At 35.4% G+C, this 24621-nt stretch overlaps 1 protein-coding gene across 1 annotated transcript; it reads left to right on the top strand.

The window, feature by feature from the left end:
- Positions 1–9563: 9563 nt before the first annotated feature.
- Positions 9564–14861, top strand: LOC142224693 (uncharacterized). Its single transcript, XM_075294477.1, has one exon. The coding sequence runs from the start codon at positions 9564–9566 to the stop codon at positions 14859–14861; it is 5298 nt and encodes a 1765-aa protein (XP_075150592.1).
- Positions 14862–24621: the final 9760 nt, after the last annotated feature.

Below are 24621 nucleotides of genomic sequence, written 5' to 3' on the forward strand. Positions count from 1 at the left end.
CTCCCAACCAAAATCAAATATACAATAATTGTTCAAAATGTAACACCAACAACTGTCGAAATAAAGACTCGAGTGTAAATAGTCAATGGCGGAACAATGAGGAAATCTAAACAATCAACACCTCCCCTCCGTAAATGTACATTGATTGTGTACAAATCTCCCTATAGAGTACCATTTACTACACAGGCTGCGGTTGTGGCCAGCCACGGTACACCCACCATACCTTCAGGGGTTGCTCATATTCGCATCTCATATTCTATCACAGATTGTTTATTGGAATTGAAAGAACTTCACCCTCAATTGTTCTTTCGATGGGAATATCCCAGCTTCTTATTTCGTTTATCCGAACAACTCAATAATAATTTTACAAGCAATCAGATGAAGATAGGGGTTCTATTGTTCCTTCCACGACACTTATGAATGCAATTGTCCTGTGTATGGAAGAGATGTGGTTGTTTTGCACATGCATTTCACCCCTCCTTCCACAATTAGAAATGAAGAAATTATTGATATTGTCTTTGTATATTTCCATCTCAAATGTTCAATGATCCATTTGGGAATTGATAAAGTGTAGGGCTTTTATGATATTTTTGTAAGAAAAGAGCAAATGCGGCACTGGAAAAAATCTTTAGTTAAACTAACGCTAATTTTAACTTATTTTTATTGCAGTAAAAATATTTGTTTTTGGTTAAATTTTGTTATTTTTTGAGAAATATTCCATTTAAATCTTCTTTCTTTCAAGTATGTCTAAGAAATTTCCAAAGGTAAGTTTATACATAGTCTGCCTCAACATCGAACTCGAAATCGTTGACAGATACGAGACATAAGAAAAATTTAATGAACCATGCGTGAGTATAGATAGAGTGGCGCTGAAAATCGATCGCGTGATTGGGAGAGTTCATGTTCTGCATTTATTATGGACCATGCCACTTATACACCGAAAGAAAAAGCGTTCGTCACATTGACGATTCAGTTTCATCAATGCGTTTTCGTCTATGCGATGAACATTTTCGTCCATGTGAGTATTTCGGCAGTCCACGTGAATAAATATATCATCAAAGTCAATTTTTTTCTTTTCATAGTTCGTCACATTGACGATCTTGTTTCGTCTACGAGACGAAATTATTTTCGTCCCGATTCAGCGAAAGTTAACCAAAATTAACATTTCATTTAAATTTATTTCGTTTATATGATGTCCCATTATATGAATTCTACATTTTAATATAAGTTGGACAAAAGTTTTAAGTGTTTTATTTCCATGATGTATCAAGGATGCTGGTTTTCGTCAATGCGAAACACACTTTTCTCTGAAATATGTGAAAAAATCTCAATATTAAATAAAATATAAAACGATATACGGTATATATAGTGTATGGATGATTGTATGATTCATCACCTGGACGTAATATAGTGACCTATGGGATGTCAATATGTTCATCACAGCGATGAATTACAATTCATCGCCATGACGAAAAATTCATCACCGGGATGAAATGTTGCGTTAACTCATTTTCGACGAAAAATTCGTCACCGGAACGTTCTCATGAACGTATTTCAGTGTATTTCCGATGATGATGATAATGTGATGGTGCAACTAAACACACACAAAAATAATTTTTGGATTCAATCACGAAATTAATTGAACCAATTAATTATACCCTCCACCATAGGATGAGGGTATATTAACTTTGTCTTTCCGTTTGTAACACATCGAAATATTCGTCTAAGACCCCATAAAGTATATATTTTCTGAGTCGTGGTGAAATTCTGAGTCGATCTAGCGATGTCCGTCCGTCTGTTGAAACCCCATATAACCCGACCCCCAGATCAGCCTTGCGGAGCCTCTTAGGGAAGTAATTTCATCCTCTAACAACCATGCAAAAATATCGGTCCATAATTATATGTAGCCCCCATATAAACCGATCCCCAGATTGGACCTTCGGTGCCTCTTGGAGGAGCAAATATCATTCTATTCGGTTTTTGTACGTTATATTAGTATATGGCCACTAATAACCATCAAAAATTGGTCCATATCGGCCCATAATTATATATAGGCCCCATATAAACCGATCCCAGATTTGGAGGAGACAGTTTCATCCGATTCAGTTAAAATTCGGTACGTTGTGTTTGCATATGGCCTCCAAAAACCATGATCCTGCTACAATTGTGTACTAATCACGCAAAAATTGGTCCATATCAGTTCATATAAACTGACCCTCATGTTCCACTTCTGGCTTTCTAATTACCGTGCAAAAATTGGTACATATCGGTTCGTAATTCTTTTTAGTTTCCCCTGTCCCGGTAAATAACTGAATTATATATTTAATCTGCCTTTTTTGTCTAACATATACTCCCTAAGGACTAACTTTTTTTAAGTTGATTTTAAGAAGGTTTAAGATAACTTGCCATCGGCAAGTGTTACCACTACTCAAGCAATTCGATTTTGTATTACAGCCTTTGGTAGAAGCTTCTATGGTGGAGGGATATAAGATTCGGCATGGCCGAACTTACGGCCGTATATACCTGTCTTTAATTGAAATGTCTTCAATCACAGAAATTATTGTATCATTCACCAAAGTCAATTAAAAAATTAATTGATAAAAATATTGAATCAATAAAATATTATTGAAAATTCAATCAAAATTTTAATTGAAAATATATTGGTGAACATTTTTTATGTGTACAAATACACAGAAAGAAAGTGTCTTGTAAATTTAAGGACCATTTTAACTTTCACATAGTTCAACAAATTTACTGTAATATAGTTCAATTTTCGTAACCACAACGAAAATTAACTTAGCTAAAGGAAAACTTATAAAAATTCAGTAAATGTTTTTTTAGTTCACTAACTACGAAATGGGAAGGATTTTTCCTTAAATAAATTTCCAACACAGTAGTTAATGCATCGTTGATTCTATTATAAAAAACATGGGCAATATAAAAATATTACTACGAAATGCGGACAATTTACTAAGAAAAAATTGTGTATGGAAAAATATGTTTGTAGTAAAAATTAACTTAACGACATTACCGATTCGTATGATGGCTACCTACAGATTATTTCCCTTTTTATTATATGTTGGAGTGTTTTTCCCCACATTGAAAATTTTAGATAAAGTAGAATAAAAAGTAGTTAATATAATCCTTGACGTGTGCATATCATTTTTTATAGATTCCTCATAAATTTGGTATATACTTTACCTTAACTTATAGATAGAATTCCAACTAATCAATAAACGTACTACTGGAAAATGAAGTGAGAAGAGAGTAATGAAATCATTGCATCATGTGAGGGAGTTTTTTTATGGCGATTTCGATTGGTAAACAAGTAAGGAAAGTCTAAAGTCGGGCGGGGCCGACTATATTATACCCTGCACCACTTTGTAGATCTAAATTTTCGATACCATATCACATCCGTCAAATGTGTTGGGTGCTATATATAAAGGTTTGTCCCAAATACATACATTTAAATATCATTCGATTTGGACAGAATTTGATAGACTTTTACAAAATCTATAGACTCAAAATTTAAGTTGGCTAATGCACACAATTTTAGTAAAAAAATATGAGAAACATTTAAATTTGAAGCAATTTTAAGGAAACTTCGCAAAAGTTTATTTATGATTCGCTCTATATATATGTATTAGAAGTTTAGGAAAATTAGAATCATTTTTACAACTTTTCGACTAAGAAGTGGCGATTTTACAAGGAAAATGTTGCTATTTTGACCATTTTTGTCTAAATCAGAAAAACATATATATGGGAGCTATATCTAAATCTGAACCGATTTCAATCAAATTTAGCACACATGACTATACTACCAATTGTACTCCTTGTGCAAAATTTCAACCAAATTTGGGCAAAAATATGGATCTGGGGCCATATAAGTCCATATCGGGCGAAAGATATATATGGGAGCTATATCTAAATCTGAATCGATTTCAATCAAATTTTGCACACTTGACTATACTACTAATTGTACTCCTAGTGCAAAATTTCAACCAAATTTGGGCAAAAATATGGATCTGGGGCCATATAAGTCCATATCGGGCGAAAGATATATATGGGAGCTATATCTAAATCTGAGCCGATATAAATCAAATTTTGCACACTTGACTATACGACTAAGTGTTATGTTTGTACAAAATTTCAAGCAAATCGGTATAAAACTCTGGCTGCTGGGTCCATATTAGTGCATATCGGGCGAAAGATATATATGGGAGCTATATCTAAATCTGAACCGATTTCTTCCAAAATCAATAGGGTTCTATTCTGACCCAAATTAGGAACATGTGCCAAATTTGAAGGCGATTGGACTTAAATTGCGACCTAGACTTTGATCACAAAAATGTGTTCACAGACAGACGGACGGACAGACAGACGGACATGGTTATATCGACTCAGGGGCCCACCCTGAGCATTATTGCCAAAGTCGTCTCCTTCTGGGTGTTACAAACATATGCACTAACTTATAATACCCTGTTCCACAGTGTGGCGCAGGGTATAAAAAGGTGCAACATTCTCGAAATTGTTTACAAAATATGAAGGGCACAGTTATAGCTTTTGGATCCTGTATCCCTCACAATATTATGAATTAACAACAATTTTGGAATTGCACTATCATTTGAGTGAAAATACAATGACGAAAAAAGTAGTGTAACACCAAGGCAACATATTTGTTGCGAAACGAAAACGCCCTTAGAGACATTTTGTGTATATCTCGTATGATTGTTTGTGTTTGCTATTGCGTCATTTATGATGTTGTTGGTTGTTTTGATTCTAGAGACAAATGAATGTTCCTTGTGTGTTGTTGGTATCTTTTGTGGTGAGAGTTGTTTTCTTGCAATCGCGAGATCAGAAAGGGATCGTGTGTGTGTATGGAGTTGTTTTTCTTTACGGCAGGTATGTATCCTTTATCAAAGACAATAAACTTGAATTTTTGGGTATTGCCCAAACATTTATATATTTGATTTCTTCCAATATATAATATGTTTGAAAGCATATTGGTCTAAACAATATAATATGTTTGGGTAGTCTAAGTTCCCAACATTATGTATTTTTCCATCCAAATTCAATAATGTTGTCTTCCAAAAAACTATATGTTATTATGTGAACATATAATATGTTTGGAGGCATTTTGGACCCAAAAATATTATATGCTGAGAAGAATTTTCTCCCAAAGAATATTGTGCTCAAAATTTTTTTTCTGCCTAATTGTATATTCCCTCACATTTTTCTCACTTCCACGAGTTTTTTAGTTCTTAGCACCTTTTTCTGTAATACAAACATTGTAGAAGAAATTATTCAATTTTATAATTTTTTTAAATTGTACCTTTTGCCGGATGGGGATTCGAACAGCGAACCACACAGTTTGTAAGCCAGCACACTATCCACTGGGCTACGTAGCTGTTATGATCATCAAGAGATAATTATCGTTATAAGTTATATTTATATAGCATAGCTTGCGGCGCCCACGAGCCGATGCAAACATAACATTGTTTAAGAACTTAACATTGTTAAACATACATTTGTTGACGACGTGGATCAGTGGTTGGTACGTCCGCCTTGCAAGCCAAGGATCCTGGGTTCGATCCCTGCTTCGGCCGAAACCAATTTTTTATTTTTTTTTTACATATATTTTTTTACATATATTCCAGATACGTTCGGAATATCCCGAAAAAGTGTTCAACATTACATACTACAATATTAAATTTTTACTACGAAACTGTAAAGTGTGTCTTATAAAAGACTTAAAGTCAGAAAAGAACAGTGTTTGATATAAACGAAATGGACTGAGTTCAAATCATATATTATTTTTTTATTTCAAAAATAAAAATTTTGGAACAAAAGAAAGTTTTTGTATACAAGTTTAAGATTTTCGAAGAAATTCAAAAATTCGTACAAAAGAAGAACGTGAAGTCGAGTATATATATAAATATTTTTCCATCGAATCCTAAGGTTAACGATAACCATTCAAAAGCACATTATATTTATATTCTAAACAGTAATTTTACAACCATCACATACATTTATTTTGGTGTGAACAATTGTTTGCTGGCATGTAGTACCATTAATTTAGAAATACAAATAAATATGAATTTGTATTAACGAATAATTTTGTACTTAATTTAATTCTTAAGGACGGTATAAAGTTGGCATTATCGCGTTAAAATGGTCATGTTTACCCTTTTCCTTTTCTTTAATAATTTATTTTAAAGAAAATAAACTTATTCAATTGTTGCTTTGGATCTTCCCCCATCATGTTATAATACAATTTACCGGAAAAAGTTATAATGTTATTCTGGTTTCGAGTTTATAGCATATGAAAAAAGCTGGAAAAGCGAAAAATTAAAATTTGCTTCATAGAGTCAAATACGCAAATCCCACATTTAAAAGAGAATTGTGTCTTAAAAGTATCCTTACTTGAATTCTCCGCTTCATTGGCTCGGAATCAATACCAAAATTGTTAAAGTAGAAACACAAAACTCATGCTCTTTTTTTCAAATGTCTTTTCTCTTAGTTCCGAAAGAATTTTCTCTCCGAATACTCATTTTAATATTTTTACTTAAGCATATACAATTTTTGGCGAAGTCTTATCAGAGATGGTCTGTATTAAATGTAAATGTAGAAAAAGTAACAAAAGTCGCAAACTGAAAATACTTTAGTCACGTCAGTTACACTGAAAAAAATATTGTCGTGAGGTCAAAGATTTCATGTCTTTAAAATACGAATACAAATTTTGCTTAGCATAGAAGACGCATTTCTCTAAAATAAAGTTATTTTCCTTGTCCAAAAATCGATAAACTTTTCAATGAAGTCGTATTGTCCTTATAATTAAGTGATTTGACTTAAAAATGGGTATCTTAACATGAAAGAAAAAATTTATAGGCTAAGGTCAACTTGACTTTAATAATTCAGAAAAATTCTTTAAATTTAATGAAATTGTCTTTAAATTTGTCGTCTGTTTGCATCTTTACTACAAAGCAAAAAATCGTTCAAATGTAGGACAGTTTTTCAAAACTTTATTTTGAAGAAGTTTTTTACTTCAAACATAGCATAATTTCTACTGGAAGTCGAGTCCCAATTTGGAAAATAAAGTTGCCGTTAACTCGTTTTTGAAGGACTTTGATAGCATATGAAGAAAAAAAGCTGAGAAAGCGAAAAATTAAAATTTGCTTCCTAGAAGCAAGTACACAAAACCTAAATTTAAAAGAGAATTGTGTCTTAAAAGTATCCTTACTTGTATTCTCCGCTTCTTTGGCTCGGAATCAATACCAAATTTTTCAAAGTAAAGACAAAATCTTTGGAACCGAGTATGCTTTTTTTCAGTGTAGGCAGCGAATGCGATGATATCCAAGACGATGGTATGTGCGAAGAAGTTTCAATTCTTTTGCACGATACAGGGTACCCGTGGATTTTCTCGTTCTTTCTTAGCCTACAAGTTCAGTCTCCTGTCCAATATAACCCGAAGGTATTTTGCACACTCACCAACGGGAATTTCGATATATATATATATATATATATATATATATATATATATATATATATATATATATATATATATATATATATATATATATATATATATATATATATATATATATATATATATATATATATATATATATATATATATATGTTAACGTAGCAATTATTTTCTGTGTAATTAGTATGAACTGATATCCAGATGGCGTATTTATACTTTCGTTAAGCACTTGTTTAGCTATCTGTCAAATCAATTGTCAAACTTAGTTTTAAGTAACATTATAATAAACTCTTTACTTTGGATTGAACCACGAAACTGGTAAGACATCTTTTTTCCACTTGGGGTTAATTCCACCATAACCGCCTATATCTGTCTTGCATTTCTTCCTGTTCTTGAGCAATTGTGAACTCAAGCTGTGGCGATATTTCTACAGAAGGACTAATGGTCTTCAGTTATTCTCTACACCCAAATTGAGTATCCTTCAGCCCCCACATTAACATTTGGTCCTAACGAACCGGATAAAGGATATTTGGGTACCGGTTATAAAACATCGGCCGCAGAAATCATTTGTTTCACGTCACTTTGGATCGCCTCAGTAAATTTCGCTGTTCCAGGTTTGCATTTTATTCGCCGGTATGTATGTTGATACATTCTCTCCCTTTAAATAGTCTAACCTCGACAGTGAAAGGGCAAACAGAACAAACGGCATAAAATTCATACGTTGTTGAATATTTTTACTGATTTCGTGGTGCTTGTGTTAAGAAAATTTTCACAACAATCTATTCGGAATAGCTTACAAAATCAGTAAAATATTAAAAATTTAATTTCCCGTTCGTGTATAGCGGTTGTTGAATAGCAAACGTGAGTGGTGAAATATTTAGAGTCCAAAGAACAACTACTCTAATCCCTTAAGTGTCCAAAAAACCACCTAAACTTTAGGGGTGTTGGAATTCAAAGTCAAATCTTACAAAAGTGATTCGTATATTCTAGAAAAATCCGAAGAAAAAAAAGAAAGAAAAAGCGAAATAAAGAATTAGGTATGCCACATGTTTCTATAGAGGTGTTAATATCAAGTGCGGCCTCGTATTATCATTGTGAAGGTCATCCATAAGAAATATTTCGGAAGAGTTACGTAATGCATTTGAAATAAAATAGCCCATCGGCAACAAAACCACGTTTTCCCGCGCAAATCTTATATTGAAATCGTTATCGATACATATGTTACAACAGAAAATGTGTATACCCACAAATTATGTTATTGATGACGTCACCTCTATTCTGTGACGAACACATATATTTGGATATATCTCCATACGCTCACTCTTCATCTCTTCAACTCCCCAAAGTTCGGTATGTACAAGTCTATCTTTTTTCCTTTATGCGTTACAGTTATTCCAAAATTTTCAAGTTGATATATCATCTCTCTCGGAGAGCGAATTCGCCTCAATTCTTCTTCTTCTTAAACCATTTTCTGGTGACTACTCAAAACATTTTGCTATTCTTCCAGCAGATGCTAAGTGATAAACATTATTTGTTTGTGCTCTTTACATCCATTTTCTTTGAAGACAAAAATACGAAGTCCTGGAAATAATTTGAAAATTGTTTCTGTTTAACCACTATACAGAATTTCTATCGCTACGAGATTGCAACATGAATATAAATTATTGATCAACAATAAGCTTCAGTTTTCATTACTCTTGTTCTTCCTTTTTTTACTGAAATTTTTACCGTTATAACTCAAATACAATTTATGTTCATATTGGATATGCTTCTCTCATTACATCCATAGAAGTACACACCCAGAGAAAAAAAAAATCTGTAACCTTTTACCAAGCCTGAATATTTGCCGACTTTTTATTTATAATTTTTGTGGTTTTCTCTGCAACTATACAATTACTTATAATCTGGGTTATTGTTCATCAGCAGTCATAGACGTATTTTATGTTACACATTGTTGGCACGGTACACAATCCAAAGAATCCAAAAACCTATAGCCTCTATAGGCTAGATTCGCACATTTGGTCTCCTTTCTCAAAAAACCCAAGTCTTTTTGTTCTTTTCTTAATAATTAATTGCCATGTCTGCCTTAGAGCGATTTATTCGAGCCAATGATAAATTGGTCAATTTTGAACAACAATTGACTGATTCCGTTATCACAGATTCATCGATATTTGCTCTTGAAGTTCATCGCGATGAATTGAAGGCAATATGGATCGCAATAAAATCTTTGTACGAGAAATGCGTTGATCATTTTGACAAACAGGAGACAAAATTGGCAGATGATGGTAGGGAGGATGATTCAGATTCAGATTCTGCCACAGGCAATACTGACCTGGATAGCATAAACTCCCGCTACCACGCCTCTTATGACACATATGTGCGCATCGTATCCAAACTAAATTCCAATATTCATGAGCGGGGCAGGTTACCATCCATTGCTCCACCCAATGTTCCAACATCCAATTTTCACCTGCCTGCTTGTGACACAGAATCATTCCGTGGGGACTATCAATCATGGCCATCCTTCCGAGACATGTTCTCGGCTGTTTATGTCAAGAATTCATCTCTATCTAAGGTCCAAAAATTGTTCCACTTGAGGAAGAAAACTGAGGGGGAGGCCCATGAAATAGTCAAGAAATGTCCCTTGACCAATAGTGGGTTTGATATTGCGTGGGCAAATCTAACCGACAGATTTGAGAACAAACGTATGCTCGTTCACAGCCAACTCAGAGTCCTCCTTAATCTAGCCACTATTACATCTGAGTCGAGTGAGGGCATAAAAGGTCTTCAGAGAGACATAAACAGCTGTATTTCATGTCTAAAGCTATACGATGTTGACGTGTCGACATGGGATGCTATTTTTGTTTATATTTGCTCGACAAAACTTCCGCGAACGTCCTTGTCGCTATGGGAGCAATCAATTAAGAACAAAAAAGATGTTTCAAAATGGTCCGAGCTGGATTCGTTTCTGTCCAGCAGATATCAAACTTTGGAAACTATCAGCGAGATAAGTGGTGTTTCCACACCGAATCTACCCCACTCCAATTGTAATGCTAAAAAGCAGAACAATTCTTCCACAAGAAAGGTTCATAGTAACCATGCTAAGGTGTCATCGTCACAGAACAACCCAACGTGTAACCTTTGTATCGGAGAATCACACCCTATCAGAAAGTGTCCCAAGTTTCTTCAGATGAATGTAAACGACCGGATGTCGTGTATAAAAAGGTTAAATTTGTGTATTAATTGTTTCGCAAAAAGTCACAATGTAAAAAAATGTAAAAGCCCATACAGCTGCTTCTCGTGTCATCGCCGACACAACTCCCTGCTCCATAACAATACCTTGACCCCCGTTAGTATAGATTCTACCCCCACTATTCATAGTCAAGTCAATGAGGAACTACAAGACCCGCAAATACAGTCCACTTCATCCATAGATCCTCCTGGCTTCCCTTTGTCCTCTGAAGGTAGAATCCAGTCCTGTTTTGCCTCCCACTCTCAAAACGTCCTTTTAGGCACAGCTCTGGTGCAAATAACTCATCTAGGCATGAGATATATAGTCAGGGCATTAATTGATTCAGGGTCTCAAGGTACCTTTTTATCGGAAAGAATCTTCCAACTTCTAAAGCTTCCGTTCCGGCCTGTTGAAGCCGAAATATCCGGACTCAATGGTGTTACTTCAGCAAACGCTAGAAAGTTGGTAAATTTGACTGTCTGTCCACGCTTTGAATCTGATGTCGAGCTAAACATTACTGCCTTAGTTGTACCGCAACTCTCAGGCAATCTACCAACTAGCCCAATTAATTCTTCTATTCTACAGCAACTTCCTGGCATACAATTGGCTGATCCTATGTTCTACCAATGTGGCCGCGTTGATATGTTAATTGGTGCCGACCTGTTCAACAATATTCTGCTTGAGAATGTAAAGAAGAACATTTGTGGTTCTTTAGTTGCACAGGAAACTGTGTTTGGGTGGATAATCACCGGCCCTGTTGTATCTCAATCCACAATTTCTAGCTTCTCCACAATGGTTTCATTTGTTACCGAATGCACCTTAGAAAAACAGCTAAGGCGTTTTTGGGAGGTGGAGGATGTTCCTCAACAACCGATGCTTTCTCAAGCTGACTCATTTTGCGAGGCATTATATACTGAGACGACCACTCGAGATGAAGATGGTCGGTATATAGTCGCATTACCATTTAGGCCAGAATTTTTAGAAGGATATAGAATTTTGGGTGACTCGAGGGCTCTTGCGGAGAGACAATTTTTACGAAATGAGGCTAGGCTTCTGAAAAACGTTGAACAGAAAAGTATGTATGATTCTGTTTTATATCAATACGAAGAGTTAGGACACATGGAGAAACTAATGCAACCGGTCAGTGCGGATTCTTCCAAACACTACTACCTTCCACATCATGCGGTTATGAAACCCGATAGTGTGACAACGAAGGTTCGGGTAGTGTTTAACGCGTCCTGTCCTACTTCTTCAGGCATTTCCCTAAACGACATTCTATATCCTGGTCCCACACTTCAAAACGATCTTGCCATACTCCTCCTAAGATGGAGATTTTTCCGCTTTGTTTTTAGTGCTGACATCGAAAAGATGTACAGACAGATTAAGGTCCATCCAAAAGACTCTTGTTTTCAACGTATTCTATTCCGCATGGATCCGTCCGAGCCCATGCAAGATTTCGAACTGAAAACTGTGACATTCGGAGTAAATGCAGCTCCATACTTGGCCATACGTACGCTCCAACAGTTAGCAAAGGATTCGCTTCTATCCTTTCCTCACGCGAGTCGTATTATTGAACAGGATATGTACGTGGACGACGTACTAACTGGAAGTCATGATATCCACTCCGCCATCGAATTCAGGAACCAACTGATTTTGGCTTTGGACTCCGCATGTTTCCCACTTCGGAAATGGACTTCCAACTCCGCCCAACTTCTTCAGGACTTACCGAAAGATCACTTGTTAAAAGAGGATTTTCTTGTGTTAGATGATACTAGCCAGACCAAGACCCTAGGGGTCAGATGGAATGCTAAATCGGATTGTTTTTTCTTTAGCGCTCCAAAGCTTTCCAAAAAGCCTGCATATACGAAGCGGGAAGTACTGTCTGAAATTTCTAAGATTTTTGACCCCGCAGGGTGGCTTGCCCCTACTGTTGTCCTCGCCAAGATCCTTATGCGGAAAATATGGTTGTCAAAGGTGGATTGGGACGAGACTATCACCCCTGAATGCTTACAATATTGGAGAGAATTTTTAGGCAATTATGCTTCCATTGAATCCATCCGAATTCCTAGATGGGTGTCTTTCTCTCCTACATGTCAAATCCAATTTCATGCCTTTTGCGATGCATCGGAGGATGCTTACGCTGCTGTAATTTACACACGGGTCCATTTGGCAGATAATACTATATGCGTTAAACTACTGACATCCAAGTCAAGAGTAGCTCCGGTTAAAAGCATTTCCATTCCGAAATTAGAACTTTGTGGAGCTACTCTTCTCGCCGAAATTGTACACTCTATTGTCCCATTTTTAAACGTAAATAACTACGAGATATACAAGTGGACTGACTCCTCCATTGTTCTATCTTGGCTTCGTAAGCCAGCGTGCCATTGGAAAGTATTCGTTGCTAACCGAGTGTCGACAATTACCAACAAAGTGGGAATCGACAACTGGTCCCATGTAGCTTCCAAATTCAATCCAGCGGACTTAGCAAGTCGAGGAGTTTGCCCTCAAGACTTGCTCGATAACCAACTTTGGTGGCATGGACCGCCTTGGCTGGAACAGCCCCCTGAGCTTTGGCCTGGTCAAGGCTATGAGCCTGAGGAAACGAACTTAGAACAAAAGAGCGTTAGGGTCCATCTCGCTGTATGTCCAGATAAAGTGGATATTTTAGAAAGATTTTCCTGCTATAGTCGTGCAATTAAGGTGCTTTGCTATGCCTTCCGGTTCTACCAGAGAACACATCCCACACATAGAGAACATTTTAAATATAGGTCCACATGTCTGACATCCGTAGAATTCTCTCGTATGAGAAATAAACTGATCGTTCTGGCCCAAGAGAATTTCTTTCCAGAGACAGTCAACGCCTTATCCAAACACGAGAATATTCCCAAGTCATCTTCAATTCTTAATCTCAATCCATTTTTAGATGACAATGGAGTGATTCGTGCATCCGGTAGATTAGCATTTGCCCCTTCGCTCAGTTATGACGAACGATTTCCCATCATCATGCCTTACAACTGTCAATTCAGTCGTCTTCTAGTAAAATTTGTCCACCACTTATGTCTTCATGGTGGAAACCAACAAGTAATTAATCTTGTCCGTCTTCAGTTTTGGATACCCAAACTTAGAAATTTAGTTAAGTCCACAATACACCAGTGTAAAAAGTGCGTTCTCCATAAGAAGAAAATTCAACAACAGCTCATGGCGGCACTTCCTCCAGAAAGGACAACGCTTCGTCGACCATTCCATTCAACAGGCATCGACTTCGCAGGACCCTTCGAAATTAGAAGTTTCGCGGGCCGAGGGTATAAAATAAACAAAGGTTATGTGTGTGTGTTTATTTGCTTTACAACCAAAGCTATACACTTGGAGGCCACTTCTTCCCTTTCCACCGCTGCCTTCTTGGCAGCATTCCAAAGGTTCGTCTCGAGAAGAGGGTGTCCTTTAAATGTCTATTCTGACAACGGGACAAATTTCATTGGAGCCTCCAAAGAAATTGCCCACGATTTCCTTTCATCATCTAAGTCTTCTCTTCTTTCGCAGTTCGCTCCTCAACAGTTATCATGGCATTTTATCCCTCCAGGGGCACCCCACATGGGTGGCTTGTGGGAGGCAGGGGTGAAAAGTTTTAAAACCCATCTTAAAAAAGTTTCTGGATCATTTAACTTTACTTTCGAAGAGTTTTGCACCCTGTTGTCAAAAATAGAAGCCTGTTTGAACTCCAGGCCAATTTCCACAATATCCGACGACCCTGCTGATCTGAATCCCTTAACGCCAGGTCATTTCCTTACTGGAGGTCCAATTTTAGCCCCTCCGGAACCCACTTATGACAATGATCCAGAATCAGTAGTTAATCGTTGGCAGAGGGTAAAAGTGTTACATCAAAATTTCTGCCAACGCTGGAAAATGGAGTACTTAAAAGAACTCCATAAGAGGAATAAGTGGAAGAATCCCACAGACAATATTCGTATTGATTCTATAGTCGTTATTCGTGATGAAAATTTGCCTCCCAACGAATGGCGATTGGGGCGAGTTATCAAACTACATCCGGGAAAGGACAACCGTGTTAGAGTGGCAGATATTTACACACAAAAGGGTGTTATCACTCGTCCTGTCGTAAAGCTAGTTCTACTTCCAACTCAATAAGAATCGGTACAAAATTTTAGTCTTTAATACCCTATACATATACTTTATTTCCAGAATGCCAAGAATCGTCAAAAATCGAACCCCAACCATTGGGCGAAACCAACCACTAATGAAGATAAATTTCAAATGTCGTATTTGTCATCACTTTCATGCCTTACGAATGTGTAAAAAATTTCTTTCCATGACAACTTCCCAAAGGAAGCAAGCAGTTGAGCGATTCAAATATTGTGGGAACTGTTTGGCACACCAGCATTCTAGATCCAGTTGCTTTACAAAATCCGGATGTCATATCTGCCGACGAAATCATCACACGCTACTTCACGAGCGTGACCGAAGCAATCGCGAGATTGCAGTGTCTGTGGTGCCCACTTCATCTAACGTGCTTCCTCAACAATCGGTAACTGTTCTGCCAACAGCATTAGTAAAGGTGGCCATTAAAGGCCGTTTGCATCAAATTCGTGTACTTATTGATACTGGTTCTGCAGTTAGTCGGATATCTAAATCCATTGTCAACAAATTGGCCATCGCCACTAGCTGTGTAGCCGAAACTGTCATGTGCCAAATTGTAATTCGTGCGAACACCGATCGGCACACTCGAATCACAGCCTGCGTTCGGGTCGATAATAGAATTTCTTTGAAAACACCATCCCAGTCCCTGCCTAGTACCTTTAAGGATAAATTCTTAAACCTTGTGCTTGCTGATCCCACATTCTACGAAAGCAACCCGATTCAAATGGTTCTGGGCGCCGACATCTACCCAAAAATCATTCTTGGCGGGGTTATACCCAATCATGATGGCGTTCCTATGGCGCAAAATTCTATCTTCGGGTGGTTGATATCTGGAACCTGCTCTGCCTAGGCAATAAACGAAATCCAATCTCCACAAATATACCTCATATATAACATTGAAAAAACTTTGATAATTTGAAATATTTTTACTTGACTATACTAATAATTGAAATACACTCAAAGTTACTAAGGAACTGACTAGAATGAATTAGATCTCGAAGTTACTTAAATACAACATTCCTGTAATTTTGATGGTACCCATCAAGGGGGCCGAAATGTTAACGTAGCAATTATTTTCTGTGTAATTAGTATGAACTGATATCCAGATGGCGTATTTATACTTTCGTTAAGCACTTGTTTAGCTATCTGTCAAATCAATTGTCAAACTTAGTTTTAAGTAACATTATAATAAACTCTTTACTTTGGATTGAACCACGAAACTGGTAAGACATCTTTTTTCCACTTGGGGTTAATTCCACCATAACCGCCTATATCTGTCTTGCATTTCTTCCTGTTCTTGAGCAATTGTGAACTCAAGCTGTGGCGATATTTCTACAGAAGGACTAATGGTCTTCAGTTATTCTCTACACCCAAATTGAGTATCCTTCAGCCCCCACATTAACAATATATATATATATATATATATATATATATATATATATATATATATATATATATATATATATATATATATATATATATATATATATATATATATATATATATATATATATATATATATATATATATATATATATATATATATATATATATATATATATATATATATATATATATATATATATATATATATATATATATATATATATATATATATATATATATATATATATTTCTAAATACATATATGTTCGTAGTCTATTTCTAAATTAATATATGTTTGTATCCAAGCATATTATATTTACAAACATTTTATGCCCCAAACATAATATGTTCTAACATATTAACATATATGTCCCAAACATGTTATGCTAGTTTATGAACATTATATACAGGCTCGTTGTACCTTTGATTCCTCAATTTCTCTACTTTTTTGAAAATTATACTGAATTTTTTGAATGAGTTTACGTATATTCTTCCCACAGCGTAGTAATAATGAACTAAAATACGATGCAATACATGAACTAATTTATAAGAAAATCATGAACTTATCTAGATGAAAAAAATCTTTGGCACCAAATCATGATCATTCTTACTATGGGTTAGTTCATTTTTCATAAAAAATAGTAAACTTTTTTTCGGTGTAGAAATGTTTCAGTTGTTAAACTCTTTCGGTATTTTGCTTCATAGACTCCAATCTAATGACGAATGAAGAACAACCAAAATATTACACCAATGTTGACTCGGAGTCTATTGTCATTAGACTTCCCAGCTCCAATTTGCCAAAGAGCTTGACATTGATAATAAAAAGATAACTATATTTTTAAATTATAATGATACAGAAAATAACAGAAAAAATACTTTTCGGACAGTCTAATGCGATATCTGTTTCCTGCAGTCATTTTTCAAGTCTTGTACAAGTTCTCTAGTGCCGCATCCGGGAATATTATAGACAGATTTAATAATTTTGTTCTCATTCCGTCGCTTGATTTTACTTTGACATTCCTTTGAAGCATTTAATTCGCCCTTCTTTTTCTGCCCGATTTATGATATTGTACACAGAAAAAAATTTCCGTAGTTAAACGAACGATAAATTTAACTTATTTTTATTGGAAAAAATTTATTTGCTTGTAGTTAAATTTTATTATTTTTATCGAAATTTTCCACAGCTTAATGAAATCTTACTTTTTTTAAGTATGTCTCAAAAATTTTATGAACTAAACGTGAGTATAAAGTTCAATGACCGTACACATAAGTTCAATATGAACTAAAGCAAAAGAAGATTTTCGTACGATTCCCAAAAATAGTAAGAATGAACTACTGTATGGTTAAAATGGTCATGATTTGGCGCCAATGATTTTCTTCTTTACTTTTAGTTCATTTTTTCTTCTATGATAGGATGTAATTTCGTGAACTGCAGTTAAAATGTACGATAGGGAATTTAAATTTCCTGGTTTTAACCAGGGCTGTGGAGTCGAGTCAATTTTTGCTCGACTCCGGCTCCGACTCCAGCATTTCTTATTAGCCTTGACTACGACTCCGACTCCGGAGTCGACTCCAGGTGGTGTACCTAAATCTCATTTTAACAGTATTCCAATTGTATTTTTAAGGTTCCAAAAATAGACCGATATAAGTATTCTATTTTGCCATATGTTTTTATATGTCCAAAAGAACTCTAATTTTAAGTGTTGATATGACTCGACGACAAACCTCAGCGTGTTTGGGATGTAAATAGCTCTACATTTTAATTTCAGGTCAATAAATTAAAATACGACACAAGACTATATAGAGACCACATCAAAATATGGGTAGATAACAACAATCTCCAGAATATGTATTTATAAAAACACAAAATTTCAAAAAATAATTAGGTTTCCAGAAGTTTTAGAAGTAAAATCCTGGTATTGCTCTATATAGGCATTTTATAAAAAATAATTTTACGTAAAACAGAAAAATAATAATAAAATCAAAATGTAGGACTAATCATGTAGAATGTTTAGATGTTAAAAAATGTAATGTGTCGGATATATAAAACAAACATAAACTGGCAAAAATTAGGACGGGCGGAATTTTAAATAACAATTACCATACAGCATATGACAGGAATAGCTGGGCAGTTACGAATATTGTTTCTATAGAAATAAAATGGTGAAACATCGATTTATAAATGGTCTATCAGTTATGGACATTACATGCCATTTATTTAATGTAAAGAATTTCGAGTGGCTTTGATGAAACAAACTTTAATTTAATTTAATTAATTTTTAATTTTTATACCCTCCATCATAGGATGGGGGTATATTAACTTTGTCATTCCGTTTGTAACACATCGAAATATTGCTCTAAGACCCCATAAAGTATATATATTCTGGGTCGTGGTGAAATTCTGAGTCGATCTAAGCATGTCCGTCCGTCCGTCCGTCCGTCCGTCCGTCTGTTGAAATCACGCTAACTTCCGAACGAAACAAGCTATCGACTTGAAACTTGGCACAAGTAGTTGTTATCGATGTAGGTCGGATGGTATTGAAAATGGGTCATATCGGTCCACTTTTACGTATAGCCCCCATATAAAGGGACCCTCAGATTTGGCTTGTGGAGCCTCTAACAGAAGCATATTTCATCCGATCCGGCTGAAATTTGGTACATGGTGTTGGTATATGGTCTCTAACAACCGTACAAAAATTGGTCCACATCGGTCCATAATTATATATAGCCCCCATATAAACCGATCCCCAGATTTGGCTTGCGGAGCCTCTAAGAGAAGCAAATTTCATCCGATCCGGCTGAAATTTGATACATGGTGTTAGTATATGGTCTCTAATAACCATGCAAAAATTGGTCCACATCGGTCCATAATTATATATAGCCCCCATATAAACCGATCCCCAGATTTGGCTTGTGGAGCCTCTAAGAGAAGCATATTTCATCCTATCCGGCTGAAATTTGGTACATGGTGTTGGTATATGGACTCTAACAATCATGCAAAAATTAGTCCACATCGGTCCATAATTATATATAGCCCCCATATAAACCGATTCCCAGATTTGGTTTGCGGAGCCTCAAAGAGAAGCAAATTTCATCCGATCCGGCTGAAATTGGGTACATGATGTTGGTATATGGTCTCTAACAACCATGCAAAAATTGGTCCACATCGGTCCATAATTATATATAGACCCCATATAAACCGATCTCCAGATTTGGCTTGCGAAGCCTCAAAGAGAAGCAAATTGCATCCGATCCGGCTGAAATTTGGTACATGCTATTGGTATATGGTCTCTAATAACCGTGAAAAATTGGTCCACATCGGTCCATAATTATATATAGCGTCCATATAAACCGATCCCCAGATTTGGGTTGCGGAGCCTCAAAGAGAAGCAAATTTCATCCGATCCGCCTGAAATTTGGTACATGATATTGGTATATGGGTTCTAACAACCATGCAAAAATTGGTCCACATCGGTTCATAATTATATATAGCCCCCATATAAACCGATCCTCAGATTTGGCTTGCGAAGTCTTCTAGAGAAGCAAATTTCATCCAATCCGGTTGTAATTTGGAACATGGTGTTAGTATATGATCTTTAACAACCGTGCCAGAATTGGTCCATATCGGTCCATAATTATATATAGCCCCCATATAAAACGTTCTCCAGATTTGACCTCCGGAGCCTCTTGAAGGAGCAAAATTAATCCGATCCGGTTCACATTAGGAACGTGGTGTTAGTATATGGTCGCTAACAACCATACCAAAATTGGTCCAATCACACAAAAATTGGTCCATATCGGTTCATAATCATGGTTGCCACTAGAGCCAAAAATAATCTACCAAAATTTTATTTCTATAGAAAATTTTGTCAAAATTTTATTTCTATAGAAAATTTTGTTCAAATTTTATTCGGTCCATAATCATGGTAGCCACTCGAGCCAAAAATAATCTACCAAGATTTTATTTCTATAGAAAATTTTGTCAAAAGTTTATTCTATAAAAAATGTTGTTAAAATTTTATTTCTGTAGAAATTTTTGTCAAAATTTTCTTTCTATAGATATTTTTGTCAAAATTTTCTTTCTATAGAAAATTTGTTAAAATTTTTTTTCTGTAGAAAATTTTGTCAAAATTTTATGTATTCTTTGTCAAACAGAATTATATACGTATTGGATCGATCTTTTTTGATTTAATATATAGCACGTATGGACTTACATACAATTTAGAAGATGGTGGTAGGAGGTTTTAAGATGCCTTACCATCGGCAAGCGTTACCGCAACTTAAGTAATTCGATTCTGGATGGCAGTGTTTAGAAGAAGTTTCTACGCAATCCATGATGGAGGGTACATAAGCTTCGGCCTGGCCGAACTTACGGCCGTATATACTTGTTTAATTTAATTTAAAATTACAGCTTCCAAAGACATCGGGTGTATATATCTCAAGTAATTATTCTCAAGTATTTCTCAAGTACTTATATGACTATCTCAAAATCTGGGCCGACGGGAAAATTCCGTATTTGTTTATGAATCTCAAGTAACTCTTAATTCAAAATTTCTGATAAATCTTATGAAAATTTTAGACTGGGAAAAATTTCTGATTGATTATCGTTGACCTTTTTATTTTATTTTTAAGCAATACTTATCTTAGTTTCGGCTATAGGTCGATTAAAAAAACATAGGATTGATGTTTTTATTTAAGTTTTATTTCCAATATTTCGGTTGACTTCGTCAAAACCGTTTTCAAGGCTGAAGTGAAACAAAAAACAGAAATTTTCAAATTTAATTACAACAAGTAAGTAAAGTAGAAAGTCGGGCGGGGCCGACTATATCATACCCTAAACCACCCTTACTGAATTAGTAATCATAAGCATTTGTGGGGTAACATTGATATAGGTCTGGGAGATAAACCGCAGTTGCATATTTAAGAAAATTAAGGGGTACATGTTTATGGGTGCTTTGTCTCAATCTGATTATAGCTCATAGTCAGTATTGCCAAGAAAAATGTTCGGTTTACCCTACAAGGATAAAAAAAGTTCCCTAATTTCCCAAACAATTTTCCTACAATATTTTTCGTTAAATTTAAACAAATTTTACAAAACAAAAATGGTTCTAAGTACTTTATTATCTTAAAACCCGAAAATGCAACGTATATAACCTAGAAAATAAATTTGTATTACCACCGCGGTTGCCACAGTTGGTAGAATTCTACCAAAAATAGTACTTTTTTGTTAAAGCTCTATAGAAATACAATTTTTGAAAAAGTTTCTATACACAATTTTTTTTTTGAGAATTTTTTTTAAAGAATAAAATTTTGATAATAAATTCTATATAAATAAAATTTTGAGAAAATTTTTTATAGAAATAATATTTTGAAAAAAAATATCTATAGAAATACAATTTTGACAAAATTTTCTATAGAAATAAAATGTTGACAAAATTTTCTGCAGGAATAAAGTTTTAACAAAAATTTCTATAGAAATATTTGTTTGGTAGATTTGTGGTAATTTGTGGTACTCTTTAAATTTTGTTATTTTTTTTTTTTTGGCACGAGTGGCAACTGTTGTTACCACACATTGTTAAAGATCAAGCCTTGCCGGCTTCTAATTTCCTCCTCTAGAGCCACCAAAATGTAAAAATTATTACAAATCGTGTTGAGTGAAAATGTCCCTACATTGCGGTCCTACGTCCTAAATATTAGAAAAAAACTACATATAGGGAATTTCCCCTAATTCTAGCAACACTGGCTGTAGATGATATTGCACCTACGGAGTTAGTATGCCACTAATATTAAGCCCATTATTAAAAAAGAGAAAATCGCTCAATTATTGTGGGTAATAAATCCAAATTTGTAAAAATCTAGCAATATTCTTATGTAATAGCTACAAGTACGTATAAATACGATAGGCTAGTAAATCAAAATTTGAAATGTGAGTAACATTGGTTAATAAAGAAGAGTATTATGGCCAAATTTGGGAAAATCGAGCGATGCATATAAAGGGTGATTCTTTTGAGGTTAGGATTTTCATGCATTAGTATTTGACAGATCACGTGGGATTTCAGACATGGTGTCAAAGAGAAAGATGATCAGTATGCTTTGACATTTCATCATGAATAGACTTACTAACGAGCAACGCTTGCAAATCATTGAATTTTATTACCAAAATCAGTGTTCGGTTCGAAATGTGTTTCGCGCTTTACGTCCGAGGCTCATTTCTGGTTGAATGGCTACGTAAATAAGCAAAATTGCCGCATTTGGAGTGAAGAGCAACCAGAAGCCGTTTAAGAACTGCCCATGCATCCCGAAAAATGCACTGTTTGGTGTGGTTTGTACGCTGGTGGAATCATTGGACCGTATTTTTTCAAAGATGCTGTTGGACGCAACGTTACGGTGAATGGCGATCGCTATCGTTCGATGCTAACAAACTTTTTGTTGCCAAAAATGGAAGAACTGAACTTGGTTGACATGTGGTTTCAACAAGATGGCGCTACATGCCACACAGCTCGCGATTCTATGGCCATTTTGAGGGAAAACTTCGGAGAACAATTCATCTCAAGAAATGGACCGGTAAGTTGGCCACCAAGATCATGCGATTTGACGCCTTTAGACTATTTTTTGTGGGGCTACGTCAAGTCTAAAGTCTACAGAAATAAGCCAGCAACTATTCCAGCTTTGGAAGACAACATTTCCGAAGAAATTCGGGCTATTCCGGCCGAAATGCTCGAAAAAGTTGCCCAAAATTGGACTTTCCGAATGGACCACCTAAGACGCAGCCGCGGTCAACATTTAAATGAAATTATCTTCAAAAAGTAAATGTCATGGACCAATCTAACGTTTCAAATAAAGAACCGATGAGATTTTGCAAATTTTATGCGTTTTTTTTTTTTTTAAAAGTTATCAAGCTCTTAACAAATCACCCTTTATATGGAAGCTATATGTAAATCTGAACCAATTTGCATAATATTTTGCGGGTTTGATTAATACCACAAAAGATTACCTTGTGCAAAATTTGAGTAAGATCATTTTAGAAATGAGGCCTGTATGGTCAAACATAAGGTTATTAGGGTCAAATTTTTCAAAATCGGGCGATACATATATGGGAGCTATATCTACGTCTGAACCGATTTCGATAAAATATTGCACATACCGTTAGTACTACATAGGACTGGATCTAGCCAACTTTGAGTAAGATCGTATAATAAATAAGGGTTCTATGGGCAAATTTAGAAAAATCGGACGGTACATATATATGGGAGCTATAGCTAAATCTGAACCGATTTCGATGATTTTTTGCACATATAGTTAGTGCTCGAGAAGATTACATTTAGCTAACTTTGAGTAAGATCGGATGATAAACAAGGGTTTTATGGCCAAATTTAGAAAAATCGGGCGATACATATATATGGGAGCTATATCTAAATCTGAACCGATTTCGATGAAATTTTGCAGACTTAAAGGGTGATGCAGAAGATTATTTTTTGGGTAAATTTGACGACGATCGGTTAGTAAAAAAGTGCAACGTGACCCCATTTGTCGAAATCGGGCGATACATATATATGGGAGCTATATCTAAATTTGATCCGATTTCTTCCAAATTCAATAGCGTTCGTCCTTGTGCCCAAACAACTCCCTGTACCAAATTTCGTCAAAATCGGTTAATAATTGCGACCGGAATCCCGTGAACAACAAATACATGGACGGACACCAAGCGCTAGATCGACTCAGGAGGTGATTCTGAGTCGATCGGTATATATTTTATGGGGTCTAAAATCAATATTTCTGGTAGGCACATTGTTTGGCCGATCAAACTTATTATACCTTGACCACTACACACAGAGAAGGAATATGATCACCTCAAACATGTTTCAAGAGCAAAATGTTATTTTTGTATGGTGACCATGTAACATGTTTGTCACTAAAATGTTATTTTCTCGTCAAATATAACCTGCTTGCCGAAATCAGATACATGATTTCCGAGAAAATAACATGGTTGCGAAAACCATGTTACAATGGTCACCACCCAAAAATAACATTTTGCTCTTAAAACATGTTTGAGGTGATCATATTCCTTCTCTGGGTGTATGTGGTTTAGGGTATAAAAATCACGAACAAACAGAACCAAACAATAAATTTAACTACTATTACTATTTACATTTATTCCGGTGTGCACAGCTTCACACTCTGTTTTACACTGAATTTAAATTTATCTTATGTTTTTGTATTGTATGTCTATATATTCGAGCACAGTTCTCAATGTCTTTCTTGTAATTCATTCTCTCGTCAGGTGGAGTGTTGATAATGTGCAGCATTTCAAGAGTAAATCTGCGTCTGTAGTTGTTTTCGTGGTCTACAATTTTTACGTCTTCTA

The sequence above is a fragment of the Haematobia irritans genome, chromosome 2 (genome assembly GCF_050003625.1).
Source record: "Haematobia irritans isolate KBUSLIRL chromosome 2, ASM5000362v1, whole genome shotgun sequence".
Lineage (NCBI taxonomy): Eukaryota > Metazoa > Arthropoda > Insecta > Diptera > Muscidae > Haematobia > Haematobia irritans.